General features: G+C 41.1%; 4 protein-coding genes and 1 long non-coding RNA gene across 7 annotated transcripts; 1 reads left to right on the plus strand and 4 right to left on the minus strand.

Annotated features, from left to right (window-relative positions):
• Positions 1-273: 273 nt before the first annotated feature.
• On the minus strand, positions 274-2,980 carry LOC110065093 (uncharacterized). The gene is made up of 2 exons (XM_089293865.1): positions 1,368-2,980; positions 274-1,176 (listed from the first exon to the last, which is right to left on the minus strand). Exon 1 carries the CDS (start codon positions 2,707-2,709, stop codon positions 1,687-1,689), a length of 1,023 nt encoding a protein of 340 aa, XP_089149991.1. The 5' UTR covers positions 2,710-2,980; the 3' UTR covers positions 274-1,176; positions 1,368-1,686.
• On the minus strand, positions 274-7,605 carry LOC149108988 (uncharacterized). Its single transcript, XR_016208504.1, has 2 exons — positions 7,526-7,605; positions 274-1,032 (listed from the first exon to the last, which is right to left on the minus strand). It is a non-coding gene; the product is annotated as an uncharacterized LOC149108988 (long non-coding RNA).
• Positions 4,905-7,496, minus strand: LOC149108989 (uncharacterized). Its single transcript, XM_089293864.1, has 2 exons — positions 7,344-7,496; positions 4,905-7,152 (listed from the first exon to the last, which is right to left on the minus strand). Exon 2 carries the CDS (start codon positions 6,930-6,932, stop codon positions 4,905-4,907), a length of 2,028 nt encoding a protein of 675 aa, XP_089149990.1. The 5' UTR covers positions 6,933-7,152; positions 7,344-7,496.
• Positions 7,606-7,984: 379 nt separating the features above from the next.
• Positions 7,985-15,927, plus strand: LOC149108990 (uncharacterized). 3 transcript variants are annotated; one of them, XM_089294096.1, is made up of 9 exons: positions 7,985-9,161; positions 9,240-9,352; positions 9,582-9,649; positions 10,469-11,040; positions 11,575-11,731; positions 12,273-12,482; positions 12,941-13,527; positions 14,261-14,663; positions 15,477-15,927. In XM_089294096.1, exons 7-9 carry the CDS (start codon positions 13,252-13,254, stop codon positions 15,725-15,727), a joined length of 930 nt encoding a protein of 309 aa, XP_089150222.1. In that variant the 5' UTR covers positions 7,985-9,161; positions 9,240-9,352; positions 9,582-9,649; positions 10,469-11,040; positions 11,575-11,731; positions 12,273-12,482; positions 12,941-13,251; the 3' UTR covers positions 15,728-15,927. The 3 variants fall into 3 exon arrangements, with proteins under 3 accessions (XP_089150222.1, XP_089150223.1, XP_089150224.1); XM_089294097.1 differs by lacking the exons at positions 14,261-14,663; positions 15,477-15,927 and having other exon boundaries at positions 12,941-13,315; XM_089294098.1 differs by lacking the exons at positions 7,985-9,161; positions 9,240-9,352; positions 9,582-9,649; positions 10,469-11,040 and having other exon boundaries at positions 11,233-11,731.
• Positions 15,928-15,944: 17 nt separating this feature from the next.
• Positions 15,945-17,735, minus strand: LOC149108991 (uncharacterized). Its single transcript, XM_089294099.1, has one exon. The coding sequence runs from the start codon at positions 17,630-17,632 to the stop codon at positions 16,061-16,063; it is 1,572 nt and encodes a 523-aa protein (XP_089150225.1). The 5' UTR covers positions 17,633-17,735; the 3' UTR covers positions 15,945-16,060.
• Positions 17,736-19,402: the final 1,667 nt, after the last annotated feature.

A 19,402-nucleotide genomic window follows, 5' to 3' on the forward strand; every position in this document is an offset into this window, starting at 1 on the left:
TGCCCGTTTTCATCGGCTAAAGGAAGGCCAAAGAAGGCGAAAAACACTTTCAACAAAGAGTGGGTCGCTAAATTAGCGGAAAGCGGCAAAGGGTTCGTTTTCCAATCAAGAAAAATTGCTGGATGAACGCGACAACGATCGCGATCACGAAGCCAGCGAGCAAGCCGAAATGAGCGCAAGCGGCGCTAAAATACTGTTGCAAGAAACTGTCGAAGCAGAGGAGATTGACGAAGAGAAGTGGACGAAATTGAAAGGCAGATCGATTGTACAAAATTAGAATCAGCAGTGCAACATTTTTTTTTCTTACCCAGCTATTGTCATTTCTTCCAGTATCTTTGCCTTTGCATCAACATCAGTCGATGTAGTCCCGTTTACGGCGTCCTCTCCAGCCTTTCCCTTTGTGCGCTTGCATTTTCTCGGGAACCTTCGACGGGCCTTCGGCATGTTAACAGTGACATGGTCATAATTTTGAAGATTAGTCAACCGATACGTGAAATTTCGAACGCTAATATAGTAAATCAAAAGATAATTTCACGTTTACTAACTTTGGAATTCTGACTTCACACATGAAAAAGCGGTTTATTTACTGGTGAATAATTTACCGCGCGCCGTCGCGGAAATTTGTACCTGTTCCATGTTAACTGTCACAGTCCTATTGTTGTACAGAAAGTTGATTCCTCTGCGGTCTCATAACACTTGGATGCCGCCGAATTTTATTTTTTCTCTGTTTCTCGAAAGTAAAAAATGGGCGAGTTGTACGTGCATTTCGAGTTCCAGGTCGGCAGCCCCTGGGCCAAATTGGCTGAAATTCGGAGAGAATGTTGTCAGAACGAACGCCGACAAAACCGTGTCTGCGAATTCTGATTACTTTTTTCATTAAAAAGTTATGCCTTTTTTTCGCGGGCAGTCCTATTTTTTTCCTTTTTCTAACTTTATCCTCCTGTAAAATAATAACAAACGCATGTGCCAAAAATCTGAGAAACGGTTTTTGAGGTCAATGTGTGAAGAAACGGATGCCATGTTAATCGTTTTCTCCGTGTAACGGGGCGGACGCTGACATCAATCGATCTTTGAATTTATTACCAACGCCGCATCGGAGAAATGTTTTATAAATGACGGAACCTCCAAGCATCTATCGTTCTCAATTGGTTTATTGGACTTGAAAGCTCGTAAAAACTGAAATACAACGAGCAGAATAAAGCTATTACCATAAATCTATGCTAATCTAAATGTTCTTAACTCGAGCACGCGGGGCGTGCATATACATAAATCTAAACAACACAAATATCCTTAAGCGTAACAAATCTGCCTTCGATTAAGTGGTATACATTTCGGGGTCTAAATTGAAGACAAACTACATAACATACCTCTTTCCCCGTCCTATTACAATGGTATCTTCGACGATCCTTCGATCAATGTTCTTCTACATGTGCTTGTAACTTACACGTGTCCGAATGAAAGGTAATGCCGACAACTAATCGATATGTCGCACAAAACAAAGAGATATTGACGGTCACGCAATCACAACAATAAACAGTATTCGTTACATGGCTCCCCTAAATTACGCTAGAAATTTACCAAACTAATCAAAGAAACTAAAACTAAATCAACTATTAAAGTTCAACTGTTCAAATCAATGTCTCTTGATATAGGCTATAAGCCCATACAGATCTTTAAAATGGCTCCTCAGGCGGGGATTCCCCGGTCTTCCCTCTCTTCGTGGGGCAACAGCAAAATACGTTTCTGAACTGCTCTGCATAGGCTGGTCAGTGGTCCAGCAGGTCGACCGTTTTCATCCAGGTTCCGGTCGGCAATCTTGATGCGAACCTTCCTTACCAGACCATCATCATCAGGATATGTTTCCTCTACACGGGCGATTCTCCAGCAATTTCGCGGTGAGTTGTCATCGATAACAACAACGATGTCATCCACCTGCAGGTTTCTCCGCGTGGCTATCCACTTCTGCCTTGGCTGTAGGGACTGTAGATAGTCCTTCCTCCACCTCGTCCAAAACTCGTTGGCTAGATACTGGACTCTACGCCATCTTTTCTTCGAGTACAAATCGGCACGTTGGAATTCACCAGATGGGGACAGTATCACCTTAGACTTCATCGTAAGAAGGTGGTTGGGCGTAAGGGACTCTAGCATTTGTGGGGAGTTGATCGTGTCGACGGTCAGTGGACGACAATTCACGATAGCTTCGGCCTCCACCATGAAGGTTCTGAGGGTTTCATCATCAGGTTGGGCAGCGTGCTGGGTGAGGAGTGTTGCTAACACATTTCGAACAGTACGGATTTGACGCTCCCAAGCGCCACCCATGTGACTTGCCTCCGGGACATTCATCTTGAAATCTATCCAGTCACAGTTGCGCTTCGCTAGTTCTTGCTGTATCTTCTCGTGATGCAATGTGGATAACGCTTGTTGCAGCTCGTTCTTTGCACCAACAAAGTTCGTGCCCTGGTCTGATCGCAGCTGTCGTACTGGGCCACGGCGTCCCACAAATCGGCGATAGGCATTGAGAAACGAGTCAGTAGACAAACTGCTCGCGACTTCGAGATGAACAGCCCTGGACGCTAGACATGTAAACAGCACTCCGTAACGCTTTACCTCGCGACGGCCTTCTCTGACGTGCCAGGGGCCAAAGTAGTCCACAGCACAGAAAGTGAAAGGTGGTGCGGGCTCTAGGCGATCTTCAGGTAGGTTTGCCATCTTCTGTTCTTGAGGACGACCTCTCAGCTTCCGGCAAGACACACATTTGGAAATATGGTTGGACACTACGGAACTTCCACCAACAATCCAATAGCCACTTGATCTGATTTCATTCTGAGTAATGCCACGACCTTGATGTTTAATTAGCTGGTGAAAGTGGCAGAGGATAAGATTCGTAACATGTCCTTTCTTGGGCAGAATGACAGGGTCAGGAACTTCGTCATCCCAGCCGACACCATCACGGCACAGCTCTTGCAGAATTTGCTTGCCTACCAGAATAAATGGAGCGACCAAGCCGAGGGATCAAACACTGAACTGACTGTTGACAGGATTCCTCTTCGTGATAGGGGTTTATCTTGCATTATGATCCTGAACTGGAGTGTGTCAGATTCTATGCACCAATGAACACCCAGAGCACGTTCAACAGCGGTATCGTTACTGACGAGGCGATGGTCCTTCGCGTCTTCTGCTCGATCTTCTTCTGGAACAGAGCTCACAACTTCTCTGCTATTCGAGGTAAATTTGTGCAGCCGAAAGCCACCTTTCTGACACAGGGACTTGGTGTTCTTGATCAGCTCTTTGGCTTGTTCCACGGATGGTACTGATTTCAGTCCGTCGTCCACGTAGAAATTTCTTCGGATGAAGTCTGCCGCTGCGCTGCCGCAGGTTTCTTCGTACTGGTCCGCAGTAGTTTTAAGGGCGAAGTTGGCACATCCCGGCGATGAAGTGGCACCAAATAAATGGACAGTCATTCTGAATTCTACAGGGTCTCCCTTCAGCTCTGGATTGTCCCACCACAGGAATCTCAGGAGGTTACGATGTTCCACATCGACCTTTACTTGGTGAAACATGCCTTGGATGTCACACATAAAGGCGATCCGTTCCTGACGGAATCTGCACAGAACTCCGGTGAGGTTGTTCGTCAGATCTGGTCCCTGGAGTAGTTGTTGGTTCAGAGACTGACCATCACATAGAGCACTACAGTCAAACACGACTCTGATTTTTCCCGGTTTCTTCTTATGATACGCTCCATGATGTGGGATGTACCACACTCGTTTGCTCGTCGATGTCTCATCAATGGGAACTCTTTCTGCATAACCACTGGATATGATGTCCTGCATGAAGCTGCAGTAATCCTTTCTGAACTGGTCATCACTTGACAGTCTACGTTTCAGCTTCATAAGGCGATTTAGGGCCAATCCCTTACTATTCGGCAGCTCCAAATTTTCGTTTCGTAGAGGCAGTGGCATCTCAAAGTGACCGTCTGCCGATTGATGGATACCTTCGCGCACTGTTCTCAGGAATCTTCGGTCTTCAACGGACAGAGGTTTCTCATCAGCTTGCCGTTCATTGAAATCAAGGGTAAACATTTTGGACACATCGCTAGGACTAATCATTTCCTTTACTTGTGTTTTGAATGCGAAGTGACACATCTTTCTCTTTGGCGTTCCTTGAACTTCACAGGTAACGATACGATTACATGCAATGTCACTCTTAGTTTCAGCGTCTTCTTCATTCGACGATCTTACAGCACCAATGATTCCCCATCCAAGGGCTGTTTTCTTGGCGTAAGGATCATTTTCCTTTCCTGGAATAACTTCTAATGGCTTAATGACGCGCGAACAGTTGAGGCCAATAAGAAGTCCGACTTCTATGTCTTCGTTTAGGGGCATGATCTTCTCTGAAATCTTCTGAAGGTGTGGCCAGTTAACAGCGGATTCAGGTCTCGGAATCTGACTCTTCTTAGCTGGTATAGATGATCTTGAGTAGCTTTTAGGCAGGGGAATTTCTACGTCTTCACTATAGCCACGTACAACTAGGCCTTCGATCCTTCGGCTTTTGATTACCTTCTCTGCTAGGACTGTTGACGACTTCAGTTCCACTTCGGGTCCGTTGACGTCTAATCTTCCGAGAAGATCTTCTTTCACATAACAAGCGTCAGATTGCTCATCCAAAAGGGCATAGGTTAGCAACTTCTTCCTGGTATCCTTTCTGTGGTGTATCCATACGGGAACTATCAGGGAATGCATACAGGATGGACCTACGTTCTTCATATCGGAAAGGTTGACACGGTGTGAGGTGGCCTCTGGGGTATTTCTTGAATGGCTGCTTTGCTCGGTTTCAACGGGAGCAGGATCGCTGTGAAGGGAGGTTGGGTGGAAGCCATTGCAGGTTTTGCACACTAGTCGTCTTCTTCAGATTCTTTTCATGTGTCCCCACTTCAGACATCCTAGGCAAAGTGCATTTGCCTTTATGAAATCTCTCCTTTCGGCTACAGACTTCTTCAGGAACTGCTTACACACATCCAAGTCATGAGATGCCTTGCACAGTGGACATGAGGTAGCTTCAGACTTCTTTTCCTTCCTGCTGTTAGTGTTACTGTCCGTTACTTCATGGGATTCCGTTGCGAGGGCGTTGAACCTGGGAGGTTTTCTTCTGTTAAAGCCGTTTGACTTCCGTCCTTTATCGGAATCTTCCTTAACGACTTCTTCTTTCTGAGGTCGTACGGTTGTTACAGGATTGCAGGCAATTCTAGACTCCCTTTGAAGGAAACGGCAGAATACAGAGAACGGAGGGTAGCCCATTTCGCCTTTACGTACATCGGATGAGGTTACTTCGCTGTGGCGTTGATCTTCGTCCTTATTAAGCCAGCGCTCTACTTCTCGACTCCAACGATCGATAATGTAACGAGGGAGTTTGCGAACCATCCTTTGATTTTCATCCGGATCGTCTAGGACTTTAAGGTATTTCATTGTGTTCGTAGCCGTCTGGCAGTGAATGAGGAAATCTGAAAACTTTCGCAGGCTCGTTCCATCGTTGGGAGGAATCTTAGGCCATTCGTTAATTTTCTTCCTGTAAGCATCTGCAACGAGGAAGGGGTTACCAAACCGGTCAGATAGGATCTTCCTCGCCTGTTTGTATGCCTCCTCAGTCTCCAATAGCAGTAAGCCACTGATCGCTTCTTTAGGTTCGCCTGTCGTGTACTTTCCAAGATAGTACAGTCTCTGAGACACCTTCTCTGTCTGCCCTTCTATTATGGTCTCGAAGGACTTCAGCCATACCGGGTAGTGTAACAAGTCGCCGCTAAAGATCTCCGGTTCGGGAAGCGGAAGAGTATCTTGCAATCGTCGTTGAGATAGAATGTCGGCTAATCTAGTTAGCGGATCTTCAACGGTGGATTTGTGAGGTGAGTCACTTGTCTTGGCTTCTTGGTATTTGTATGGCTCGTAGTCCACAGTGTAATATGGATCGTATCTTGGAAATGGACCGGCTTCAAACTCGGGTGCAAACGGATTTAGTGACTTAGGAGTAGGGATCGCCGGCTCCTGTTTGGGTGAGCTAATGGTCTCGTCAGCGGGATTAATTTTCGAAGGAGTAGCTATGGGCTCGTTCTTTACCACAGGAATGCCGTTGTTGCTGGGACTTTCTTCTAGAGGCCCGTCTACAGATTCTAGGTTCGTCTCCACAGTCGAATTGTCAACGTTTGTCACGGATGACGCCTGTGTTCTCAGATAATTTTGAAGGACGTAGTTTTTGTCAATTTCATCTGGTAAACTTTCTTTCGCGACAATCTCGTCTTCTTCGTTTTTAATTACGGCCTCCATTTCTGCCTTTGCGACCGCCAATTCTTTGGTGAGTTTAAACCTCTTCAGTTCATCTTCGTGCTCTTTCAAAGCACTAGTTTTTCGCGCCTCGGCGTCGGCAAATTCCAGTTTAGTTTTCAGCCTCGCGACATGTGCAGCAATAGCGGTCCTTTTCACTAGCGAAGAAGCGGCTGATGATCCGTTTGACTTTCGGCTGTGAGAGTCTTGGCTAGAGCGCCTAGAAATGCGTGATTTTTCGCTTCCAGTTTCTTGTTTTAGTTCGCACATCCTTTCGTTTACTTTTCTTAACGTGTCGGAATGTTCGCGTTCAGTAGACTCAAATTTCATCAATGCTTCTTTCTTCGCATCGTAATTGCCCTCCAGAAAGTCATACAATTTTTCGTTTGCTGCGCTAAGAATTTCCTTTTTTGCTTCCAGAAACGTTCTTTCGCTCATTAAGAGATTTAGATTCGTCGTATCCGCTATGACATTTATCACTCTGTTGAGCTGTTTTCGCCATGATCGCTGGGCGCACGACCTTTGATCCTCGAGTATTTGTAAATGATAAGTCTTTCCCTTTTCGGTAAGATTTCGAACTCTACTAGGTCCTATTCCTATAGAATCTTCGGAATCTGACATTTTATCCGCCGAGAACTTCAAGTGTTAGAACAAGATTCTTTATCCAATGGATCGATCAGTTTCTTTCGAAAGAGTTTTTACTGTAACGGGGCGGACGCTGACATCAATCGATCTTTGAATTTATTACCAACGCCGCATCGGAGAAATGTTTTATAAATGACGGAACCTCCAAGCATCTATCGTTCTCAATTGGTTTATTGGACTTGAAAGCTCGTAAAAACTGAAATACAACGAGCAGAATAAAGCTATTACCATAAATCTATGCTAATCTAAATGTTCTTAACTCGAGCACGCGGGGCGTGCATATACATAAATCTAAACAACACAAATATCCTTAAGCGTAACAAATCTGCCTTCGATTAAGTGGTATACATTTCGGGGTCTAAATTGAAGACAAACTACATAACATACCTCTTTCCCCGTCCTATTACAATGGTATCTTCGACGATCCTTCGATCAATGTTCTTCTACATGTGCTTGTAACTTACACGTGTCCGAATGAAAGGTAATGCCGACAACTGATCGATATGTCGCACAAAACAAAGAGATATTGACGGTCACGCAATCACAACAATAAACAGTATTCGTTACACTCCGACCTAAATTTAGCGGGCGTATACCTTGATTTATGGGTTCGTGAAGCTTTGTAAATATATTCACATTTTCGAGACACGGTAAATTTTAGCCGTTTTAAACAGGTCAGGTCATAATCTGTAGTTTTTAAGCTTCCAGTAAATATACGGTTTATATGGGTTTTTTGTTAAAGCCACGAACGGTAGAGCGGACCGCGCGCGGATAGTCAAATGGGTTATACTGATACCTTAACAACAGTCCTCTATTTTCTGTTACAAACATACCAATGCCTCGCCACTAGGCAAACAAAATACGCCAAATAAAATGGCACGGCCAGGGCTATTTACTCACGTAATTACTAATTAAATTTAGTCTATTTTTCTCATGAATTAGACACGTTGTGATTTCCTATTTTTATTTCAGCCAGTTCTTACTCCATTGATCTATAATTTGTTTCATGTCGATTTTTTAAAAATTCTAGTGAGTACAGGCACTAGCTTTATCAGCTGTTGTCTGAAACATCAAAACGTACAACAAACGTGATTTGGACCGAGGCCACGTACACTATAGAATACGATTATATAAATATACACATATTATTATATATATGAACAAACAGATGAACAATGATTAAATTGTTTCATTTATCCTGAGAGTGCTCTATACAAAATGGATCAAAATGTGCAGCATATGCCGTGACAGCATTGCGTGACGAACAAATAACGGCTGTAAGATTGTGCTGCGCCGACACGCTTATCAGCAATGGTCAGCAATCGATCAAACGTATTATTTTGGCGCAGTGCAAAGCAAGCGACTATCTACACATGACTCAGTTGTTTTTGACTTTGATGCAGTGATGTTCATATGCGCAGAAGGATGGTCACAGATTCATGGTATTCGACCAATAATAGGTTGGCAGTTGGCGATGTACATCGGACGTTAACCTTGTGTAAACAAAAGCAAACTTCTGCTTTATGTGCGACTAATGGTAAGAGATCGACTAGAAACACGTCAAATCGGCTTTGGACCTGCCTTTTGCAACAAATAAGGGTAGAACATTTCGAAATTATCAGCTCTGTCTATTTCAACTTGTTATAGGTCAAGTCATGTGGCGCATGCTAAAATATATGTCTAACCCGTAAATTGAAATTTGACGACGGATGGTCAAATATCTGCATTTTTGACGTACTTTGAAAAGTATGGTTGGCCATTCGTTTCAAAATTACAACAGGGTATACGCGGGTTTTTCTGCCGCGTATACTTGTTTACATACGTTACGTATGGGCTTTAAGCCCATATATACGACCATTTAGATCGCGTCTATACGCCTTTTTAAATGGCCATATATTCGCGTAAACTTAAGCGCGGGGATATGCGAAATAAATGCCCAAATATACGCGTCCTACAAGGACCCATATATACGCGTGCTAAAATGCGCGTATATGCGGGTCTCGCAAATTACTTTGTATATGCCCTCACGAAAAGTGTTTGTTGACAGAATAGCCTCCATGTACATTGACCATGAAAAGTACCCGAAAACCGTCGGGGTAAGTGTTGAAAATGGCGGTTCGCCAACCTTTGTCCACTTTCTCCACGGCTTCTTTTGTTGTGTCTCGTGTGCTAGTTCGGCCTGTTACGCAGAAACAAGGCGGAAAGGTAAGTCAACACCATTATCTGGGAATTCAACTCCTAGTGATGCTCTGTTGAGGAGTAATATTTGTGTGTTGTCCATAGTATTATGCCGTTCCGCGATCGCTTGCAGAGCTCAGAAGAGAGCTCGGCATACCTGAGGAGATGAAGATTTTTAATGAAGACTTGGGAGAGCTGAAGGATGTTTCGTTGTTACGGTACGTGAGGTTAGAATACTAGCGTACGGAAAACATTTTTAAACTTAGTAACTGCTCGTTTTCATGTGTCAAAACTTTTTGAGGAACGAAGCGTAACACCACAGGCACTGTTATGAATCAGTTAGATACAAGCTTAAATAAGTGACCCTGTATTCTCCAGCATTTATAGGAAAGGAAAATTTATTTGAGCTTATTCCTTTGTTTTGTTCTCTTTTGTTTTTAATTTCAGAGATGGAGATGTTCTTTATTATGGTGATGTAGAGCCCTCCACGCCAGCTATTAAGAAGGAACAATCTGGTAGGTAATTAAGAAGAAATAAACTTACGCTTACTCTTCTTGTGAAGGTCATGAGCTTAACTGCTTTTGTCTATGTGGTTTCAAAGACTTCATGTAACGTAAGTTGCGTCTCTCTTTGCGAAACCTTTGAGAAGTACTCGTTAACAAGCTTGCAAACGCTGTCATAAAGAGGATTAGTTATTTGCCGGCAGTGTCAGATGTATTCTAACATTTAGAGATCCACCTGAGTAAATTCAGCTGATCTGGAGGAATGGTTCATCAACAGCTTTCTTCGTTAGAATTTTATTTTATTAAAAGTCATTAGAAACTGATATACAATCAGTTGGTTTCGTTCGTGGTGTTTTCAGGTACACTGTAGACTAGTGGCATTTCTCAGTTTCGACTTCTCAAAATTATGGATCATGTATAAATGTTGCGTAAAATTGATAAAATACAATGCTTGTCTGGGTACATTCTGATATCAAGTTCCTTTAAAAAGGGGAATTTTGCAACATGTGTAAATGTAAGATTAACATCCCACAGAGAGGATTTACTTACTGAACTTCCTGGTAGTTTTTGTTGTATGTATAAACTTTCTCGAGTTTACAAATAGTCCATGATGGTAGATTTAAGGTGTGTGATGGGGTGTATAATTTAAAGAATCATGGTTCCCACTGAGTGTGAGGATGCAATATTCATATGGGTTGGAGGTGAGCAATTTTACAGCCATGCTGAGCTTGTCCTGCCTCGTTGTTTTTTTATTTGAAAACTACATAAAGGCTATTTAAAAAGACTGTAAAAAGGGCAAAAACTAACTGGAGCTTATTTCCTGATTGGTAGTGTCTGATGCTTTACGTAACATATTTGGCAATAGCCAACAAGAAGCAGTGGTCAGTTATGGTGCGACAATTGATAATGCTCTGGCAAATGTGAGCCATGTTATGAGAAGTTATGGGCAGAATGGACCAGTATCGAGGCGACAAAGAGCATTGCAAAGAGCAAGAACTCCTTACAGTCGGACCATGGGAACACCTCAGAAAAAATGCAGAGTGGTACTGGCACTTTTTTACAACACAGCTGCAGAAAGAAGTAAAGATGAGCCATGGTGTTACAAATCATTTAGAGAAATCTGGGAAGGCAACTTTGAATATTCTGATCATAGCTCTGAGTCAGAAATTTTGAACACTATCTGTGTTGCTTACAATTCTTCTCCGCCTACCAACAAGCCAAATATTACACCCTTGAAGCCAGAAGACATACGTTTTGTTCACAGAAAAAATGGTAAAGTCACCACAAGGCAATCTGCTGTGTACGATGGTCTGGGAATTTCATGCAACTATAGACAGGGTTGTATTTATATTGAAGTCGTTGTGGCAACTTCATGTACTGGTACCTGCACAAGTACTAGGCCTGTAAGTCCCATTAGAAGATAAATTTGCTTTTGTGACATGAATGTTTCTTTCCCTTAGCTAAACATAGGGCTAACATTCCTACAGGCACATTGGGTTATAACTTTTTCTGACACTGTGACAAAAGTAATGCAGTGGGATGCATGAGTTTTTGTAAAATGAATCCCTAAAAGGTCCTGGCATTGCCCAGTCTGTGGATATGGCCCTGGTTTCTGTTTCACCACTTCCATTCTGTAATAGGTGCAGGGAGACATGATGTCCTTTGGGACATTCAGCTCTCTCTCAATTCATTTTGTGTGCATAGATTCACTCACTCACATTCATCCACATCATCCCAGCTGGGCCATGAGTCAGATGAAGATCAAAAATAATTTAACAGAACAAAACAGTTATGGACTGTGTAAAGGACTTGTGATGGCATTACGTGAAAATACCAATTGACAGTTTATAGTTTTCTGCTTTCCATTTCTCAGCAGATGATAATAATCACAATCAGTAATTTATAATTGTGTTGTCCCCAATATATATTTTTTGTAGGATGACAATGTAGGTGGTACATCAGCCATTACTTCCAGTACAAGCACAGCAGCAAGACAATCATCCCTCCACGATTATTTAGATTCACCTTATGCTGGCCAACCACAGTCTTCTAGACCTGAACAGATAAGGATTTCCCCCCACAGTGTTGGAATCAGTAGGTTTATACTATGAATGTTATTTTGCATTTGCCCACTGATAGTATCTCCCCTTAATTCTAGTGACTAACTACTGTAGTGATGATATTAAAAGCTACATTTATAACATATTCATACAATAAAAATAGAAAATTTCATCAATAGATTGGTCTGAGTTTCCATGAGCTTCTGTTTTTTTAGAGGATGGAGTGTGCAATGCACTTGTCTATCAATTGACAGTGTCTCAAAAAAACATTCTCATATTGAAATCTAACTGAAAACATTACTGTGGCATGTTTGGGTACAGTAATTTGTGTGTATGCATGTATACTGTATTAGTTCCAGTGACTGCTCTTAATTTGCCCAATTAAGACTTTCACAAAGCCTGACCTTGGGCTGGGTGGTATGCCACCATGTTACAATGTTAAATTTTGTACTGATTTGCAGAATTTAGACAGTCCTTGACAGATAATTATAAGAACCACCTTGCATTACCAGAATAGAAAGAATAAAACAACTGAAGACCTAATTTAGTAACTTTCTTCTCTTTTTTTGGTTGAGATGATGCAGAGCAACCAGGTCCTAGTTATATGAATGGAAGTGCCAACATTATTCAGTCAGCATGTTCTGATGAATCTGAAGAAAGTAAAGTGGAAACCCTGAGAGAGATGTTCCCTGATAAGGATGGGGAACAAATTAAACTAGCTCTCAGACAAGCTCAGAACGATGTAAGAGTTGCAGTCAACAAACTTCTCTTTGGAGTAATAAAAGGTGTGATTATAACTATAGAGAGTAAGTAGGAATAGTTTACCATTAGCACCTTTTTGTACTTAATCTGTTTCAAAACTCTAATCTTGATGAAAATGCGAAACATTTCTATTTCTACTTGTTACAACTATTGTAATGATGTGACTGACTTGATATAACAGCTGATTCACTTTATTGTAGATGAACTTAGGATTGCATGTTGCAAGTGTTGTGACATAGTAAATGCCATGATTTATGACATGTAGCACCTGAAAAGCTGACACATTTAAATGCAATATACATTTAGTGGATGGCACTTTCTTCACCATCTCAGCACGAACTGACTAGCACAGTTAAGACATGAAATAAACATTTTATGCAAAACATTATAGCTCCATTTTATTGTTATGTTTGTGGTCAGTTTATATCAAGATGACAATTCATTAATTACTATTATGATAATCTTTCTTATTGAAAAACAGCAACTGCATGTGATCCTGATGATGACAATGGTGATCAAGATGAGTGGCTTTGGAATACCCCTTTGGCAGCCTTACCGATTATGAAGACAGATAATGCTGTCATGTCCCTCAAAAAGTTTACCGCTGAAGCTTTAAAGCCCTTTGGATGTGACATGGATGTGCAAGTGTACAGGAATACTGACCTCCTGAAGCAAATGCTGAGAAAATACAAGAATCCTGGGTTTGATATAACCGGGCCACTGTGTGTTTAATTTGTGGATGAATTAGGGGTAGATGCAGGTGGTTTTACTAGAGAATTTTTTCATCTGTTAATGGAAAGGTTGAAGAGTCAAGTGGGTTCACTAAATTTGTTTGAGGGTCAGGTTGGGCATCTTATTCCAATTCATGACTATGATGTCTTGTCTGGAGGATTGTTTGTCCTGGCTGGAAAGATGATACTGCATTCTATTCTCAATGATTGTAATGGTGTATCTGGACTTTCCCCAGCTGTTGTGTCGTACCTGACTAGTGGAAAGAGGGATGCAGCAGTAGCTCACATAACTTTAGATGATATTCCAGACCCTTGTTTAAAAGAAAAGTTGACACAGGTTTGTTGAACATCAGAAATCTTTTATGTAAAACATGACCTGTATACATGTACATATAATCTATGTACATGTATTAATTCTCTTTGAATGTCTCCTATGAGAAGGTTATAAGCTTTCAAGCAAAGGGTAAATTAATTTATTTTGTATCCCTTTCAGTTAAGTAACTGTAGAAAATTTAGCTTATATTGAGGCAATGATTTTTCAGTCAGTGACACAGGCATAGTGAGAAGAAATTGCAAGAATATATTGCACTCCAACCAGCATTCAAACCTAAGCCTTTCTGGTTATTAGTCCAGATACTCCACTACCACTTCAAGCTACAGGAGACTTGCAGGAGCTACACCTGTAAGGCCCTAAATTAATCATTTAATACAATGTATATTTTACAAATTAACACCTGACCGCCATTGTCCAATATTTTAAAAATACTGCTGGCAATGCTAAAACACCCAGGCCCTCTAAGTCAAGAAACACCCCACTTGTGTAAATATATAACAGACTTAACAGAAAATTATTAGTGATATTATTAATATGGATTTTGTTATTTTCATTTGCAAAAAGAATGATTGTACAAATTGAAAATGTATAGGTCTCTGCAAATGTACTTGGGGGACCCCCCTATTTACCAGCTGAATGTCATGACCTGGCACCCCTCTGCCAAAAACTCTTATTGAAACCCTAGAATCAATGTCCTTTATTTGTGACTGACAGTGATTTTCCTTTTCGATAATAGCTACTTAATTGTGGAGAAGACCAATTGCTCGCATTTACAGAACCAGGTAGCCCACAGGACATGACAGAGCTTCTAATGACAGCTGGCTTTCCCCACGTTACGATCACAGAAGATAGGAGGCATCTGGCATATGAATGCATTCTCCTTTACGAGGTTGTGACAAAAAGAATACCGGCGTTGGATGATCTAAGACGGGGCTTGGATGAAGTAAAAGTATGTGGTGTGGGTCTTCTTTCTTTGCTGGAGAGATACCCAGACCTCCAACAGAGAGTATTTCCCATGGACATGGGAATCATTGATGAAGGGAAAATGATATCACAAATGCAATATGAAGAAAACAGAGATCCCCTCTGCCAACGCGCTGGAAACTTCTTCAGACAGTACATTGATGAGCTCTTCAGAGGTGATGCATGTTCCTTACAATACGCATATTGACGTACAATAATGATGAAAAGTTAATATCTTTTGTTGGGGACACATGGGGGTGTTTTGATTTGCACTAGACTCGGGATTGAGTGGTCTGGGTTCAAGCTCTTGCTGGGATCATTGTGTTGTGTTCTTGGGCAACACACTTAACCCTCACAGTGCCTCTCTCCACCCAGGGATTCCAAATGTGTAAGGCGGATGAGGGCAACCCTGTGTTGGACTGGCATCCCATCCAGGGGGAGAGTAGAAATACTCCAATTGCTTCATGCTACATATACATGTACAGAGACCGGAGATTGAAACTGGTTTGATTGGCCATGGGGCTTGAACACAGAACTCATCTAATCTATTTCATTAAACTTATGCAGGGCTCCTCTGTCTCAATAAGTAGCTAAATAACAGCCCTGCAACATTTTGATTCATATCTCCAGTATCCACTAGTGTTACAAATTCCATTAAAAGTGTTTTAGTTATTTTAGTGCTTTGATTGGTCAATTTACTGGGTGTATGCTATTGTATGGCCTGCTAAAAAGTGGAAGCCATTGTCGTCTTTTTTCCTTCCTGCCAGGTTCAAAGATTTAGAGATATTATAAATATCTTGCTAACCTCATTTCCTCGGTCCCTATGGTAAATTGTGGGTATTGAAAGGGCAAAACTTGAATTTACAGTATGGCCCTTGATCTTGGTAGCAAGAGGTCCCAGTATCCTTATTTCGCTTTTTTTTTTTTTGAAAGGTACATATACCTGCTGCATTCTCTGACAGAATTTGTGCTGTTGTTTCACTCAATAGATGATGAAAAGAGACAGGAAGTCTTGCAAGACTTGATGCTGTTCTGGACAGGATACCCGTCACTGCCAAATGACCCCACAACTATCCTACATATAAAGTATCTTGCAAGCAGTGTTACCAAAGTTTTGGCAGAGGCCAATACTTGTCCACTCACTCTTTACATTCCAGTTGTACATGCGGAATACAAGATTTTCAAAGATCACCTAGATAAAAGCGTTACCTTTGGGAAGTATGGCTTTGGTAAAATTTAACAGCTTAAGACTTTTAGAACATTAAGTAGATTAAATTTGGTCAGATTTTTTGATAACACAAAGTTGTCAGAAAACAGTTCAGTTCACATTTTTATGATCCCAGCATTGTTGCAGCCTTTCGTTCAAGTGCATATTGGTGATTTATAAGATCATGGTTTTGTTTTCATGAGTAATAAAGTTTTATTAGGTGTGTTTTCTCAGTTTTAGTTCATTTAAACTCAAAAGGTATGTCACCTGAATCATCCTGTAATTTTTAAGAGACACGTATTTCTGCCAGTCGAATCTTAACAGTGTATCATGCTTTAGCAAACACAACAGTTGATGATTAGTCACTTAATTCTGGCGTGCTTGCATTAGTCTCAAAATAAGCTGTCGAGCTGCCAAGTAAAGATCCACTCCATAGTTATTACTAGCTGAGAGAGGTTGTATATGCATGATATCTGCAAGTTCTGTGCTATTCAATGGCAGGTTTGTATCTGGTACCTCAACACTGCCCAGGTCAAACTCATTTGGTGTAGGTCCTGTTGGGTCTTCACCATATAACTCATCTGGTTGGCTGTTATCATCAAATATGTCCCTGACAGCAGTATTTCGAGTATTATCTTGTGAAATCATACCGTTCACCCAGATTTGTTGAGGAGTCCAGTGACCCTCTGTGTGTACAGGATGATTATTCCATGCTTCAACTAGGAGGTTTAACTGGTGGTTAATTCTGGGAAGAAATATGTAATGCAAACAGAACAGATCGATTATACTGGTCGATTCCAGGATGCCATTTTCCTCCATCTGGTAGAACAGGGTGTAGAAAAAATGACCCACTCCAATGAAGACATCTCTCCAGAGACGTTCAATTCGTTGATTGTGTACAGACAACCCAGCAATTACGCTTCCCCTGTTTAACCCCCTGTGCTGTAGCATAGCTCTTCGTACCTCTACATTTTCACCCCCTTTGTCTGAACGCACTCTAGAGGGCCATCCGTAACTTTGCACGGCAGCTAAGAAGAGAGTGAGTACAGTTGCAGCTGAATTGTTTGTTCCACAACTTACATACACTATAAGTCTGGAAAACCCGTCAATACCACCATGTATTACAAATCTCGAACGGATAAGGCAGTTTAAGCCATCAATGTGCCAGAGAGAATTAGGTCCCCTGACGCTGTAAACACGCCTTGTGATGGTATTGAACCACCTCATAGCAGACCCTGCTGGGTCAGTTCGAACCAAACTTTCCCTTACACGCTGACGCTGAACATAGATATTTCTACTTCGCAAATGTCCCAGCATCATACTGATACCAGAATTGGGAAACCCACGTCTTATTTCTCGAATCAGTGCATCTAAATCAGAATCTGTGAGGCTCGTATAATAACAGCGACTGGAGAATGACTGAATGTTTCCAACTCTACGCCAAAGAGTAGCTCTGGAAACTAATAACATTCTTGATAACTGGGACCAAGTAAATCTCATTCTGTTTCTTAAAAACTCCACTTGAGGTATTGATATTTCATAGAATGGACGACCCACTCTTCCACTAGAACCTGATAGAGTTGGCAAAGTCCTAATGGGACGTTCTGAGGTGCATGAAACTGCTCTTAATGCCAGCATTTCCCATCTATGTAGTAAATATTGAAGTTGTCTCACCAGCGATTCAAGAGGTGGTATTCTTCCAGCATTCGCTTGGGTACCTCTCTCCAATGAGTCAACTAAACGTTGGACAGAGTCCACCGCAACTTCAACGCGAACGATCAAGTTCTCCGCCATATTAAGATCAGCTTGGGGGTAGAATCTTGCGCAGTCATTCAAAAGGCGCGTCACTGTTTCTAGAAGCTCAGTTGTTGGAGAGCAGTGACAAACATTCAAAAGCAGATAAACAAAGACAAGACTTTTGACCACTGCCGCCGCCATGTTGACGATTTCTAGTCAAAGTAATTTTCATTGCTATCATACACGAAGAGCAATGCTGTCAAAAGGCACTTTCGTGCAGGCATATACAAAGTAATTTGCGAGACCGGCATATACGCACATTTTAGCACGCGTATATATGGGTCCTTGTAGGACGCGTATATTGGGGCATTTATTTCGCATATCCCCGCGCTTAAGTTTACGCGAATATATGGCCATTTAAAAAGGCGTATATACGCGATCTAAATGGTCGTATATATGGGCTTAAAGCCCATACGTAACGTATGTAAACAAGTATACGCGGCAGAAAAACCCGCGCATACCCGGTTGTAATTTTGAAACGAATGGCCAACCATAGAAAAGCTCCCGCGTTGCTCACAATCATTTGCCCAAAGAAATTTTTACAGGAATCTGTAGATCTTCCTTCGGCAATTCAACCACAGAAGCTTAATCCATTTGAAGGTTTCGCACATGGTGAAAATCAATTATATTCACGAAGTACTTTTAAGTGAATGAAATACATGTCTTCGAAATTTAATTATTTTGCACCCAAAAAGACAATGCAACATTCCCTAAAACCAACCCAGTACACATTTAAACATTGCACAAAAATATTTGAGTGTTTTAAAGACGGAAGAATGATGTGGTTTTGCATGCGAGGCTCTCAAACTTGCTTAATAAAATGGTGCGTCAAATGACGATTTTAACGGAATTTGGTAATTTGCATATTTCTTTGAAATAAAAGATATTTTGCCCAAAGAACTATCCAGTAGTTTTTGTCATATCCTAGCCTATCTACCATAAGAATATGAGCGAAATAGAATTTTCGACCCTTGCCGCGAAATTAAGAATTTGTCTGATTTTTACAGGCAGGCACTCTTAACTGTGTTCCATGGCATCAGACTGTTATGCCTCTGCCAGCATTGTTTACCTAGGTGCCTATTACTAATTCAGTATTAAAAACTGGATCATTGGATAATGCAAATCAATGTAGCGCAGACCCTAAACTTCATTATTTTTGATGAGTTCTTACCTACAAATCTAGCAAACATCGAAATAGACACATGTCGCGTTATTAATTAAAGCATCATTAAAACAAGTAAGTCAACATACATTTTCTTTTTACCAAAAATATTTAATAACAATAAAAATCAAGCCGATTATAGAGAAACTGGGTTTTCAAAACTAAGGAACAGTATTGATATAATGATACAATATACCAAAACACATTCTATCTTTAGCATCTTTGTCGATTTCCATTGTTTTGACAAAACAATTTAAAACAATTGACCAAAAAAAAAAAATTTCTGACAATACACTGATAGTCATTATCAAGGCACTAATATTGTCAAAAAATGAAGTCATCGTCATGTGTTCTGATTTCGCCATGAGAGACATAAGGTCTTAAAGATGTCGATAATAAGTAAATTATGAACTCCGAACTAAATCAATACTAAGAATGAACTATCAGAGGAAACAACCTTATATGTATATAGGCAAAGATGAAAAAATACCCAGAGTCTTGGTTACAAATATTTCTTAAGTTTTATATATATTTCTGAGTTATGCTTTTGACGGTCGAACAAATAAACTATGTTGATAAACTAAGGCTTGTTGTGAGCCTGCAGGCTCAACATTTCTTTTGGATTATTCTTAATATGGCCATATTGACAAAGAAGTTGTTTTTTCTTTGTCTTATCTTCCTTAATTCTCAACTCTAAATAATGATTTCTTGGTAAAAGATCATGTCTAGTTGGAAGGCACACAAGGCTA

The sequence above is a fragment of the Orbicella faveolata genome, unplaced genomic scaffold, assembly GCF_042242905.1.
Source record: "Orbicella faveolata isolate gen_17 unplaced genomic scaffold, um_ofav_v1 contig_25, whole genome shotgun sequence".
Classification (NCBI taxonomy): domain Eukaryota; kingdom Metazoa; phylum Cnidaria; class Anthozoa; order Scleractinia; family Merulinidae; genus Orbicella; species Orbicella faveolata.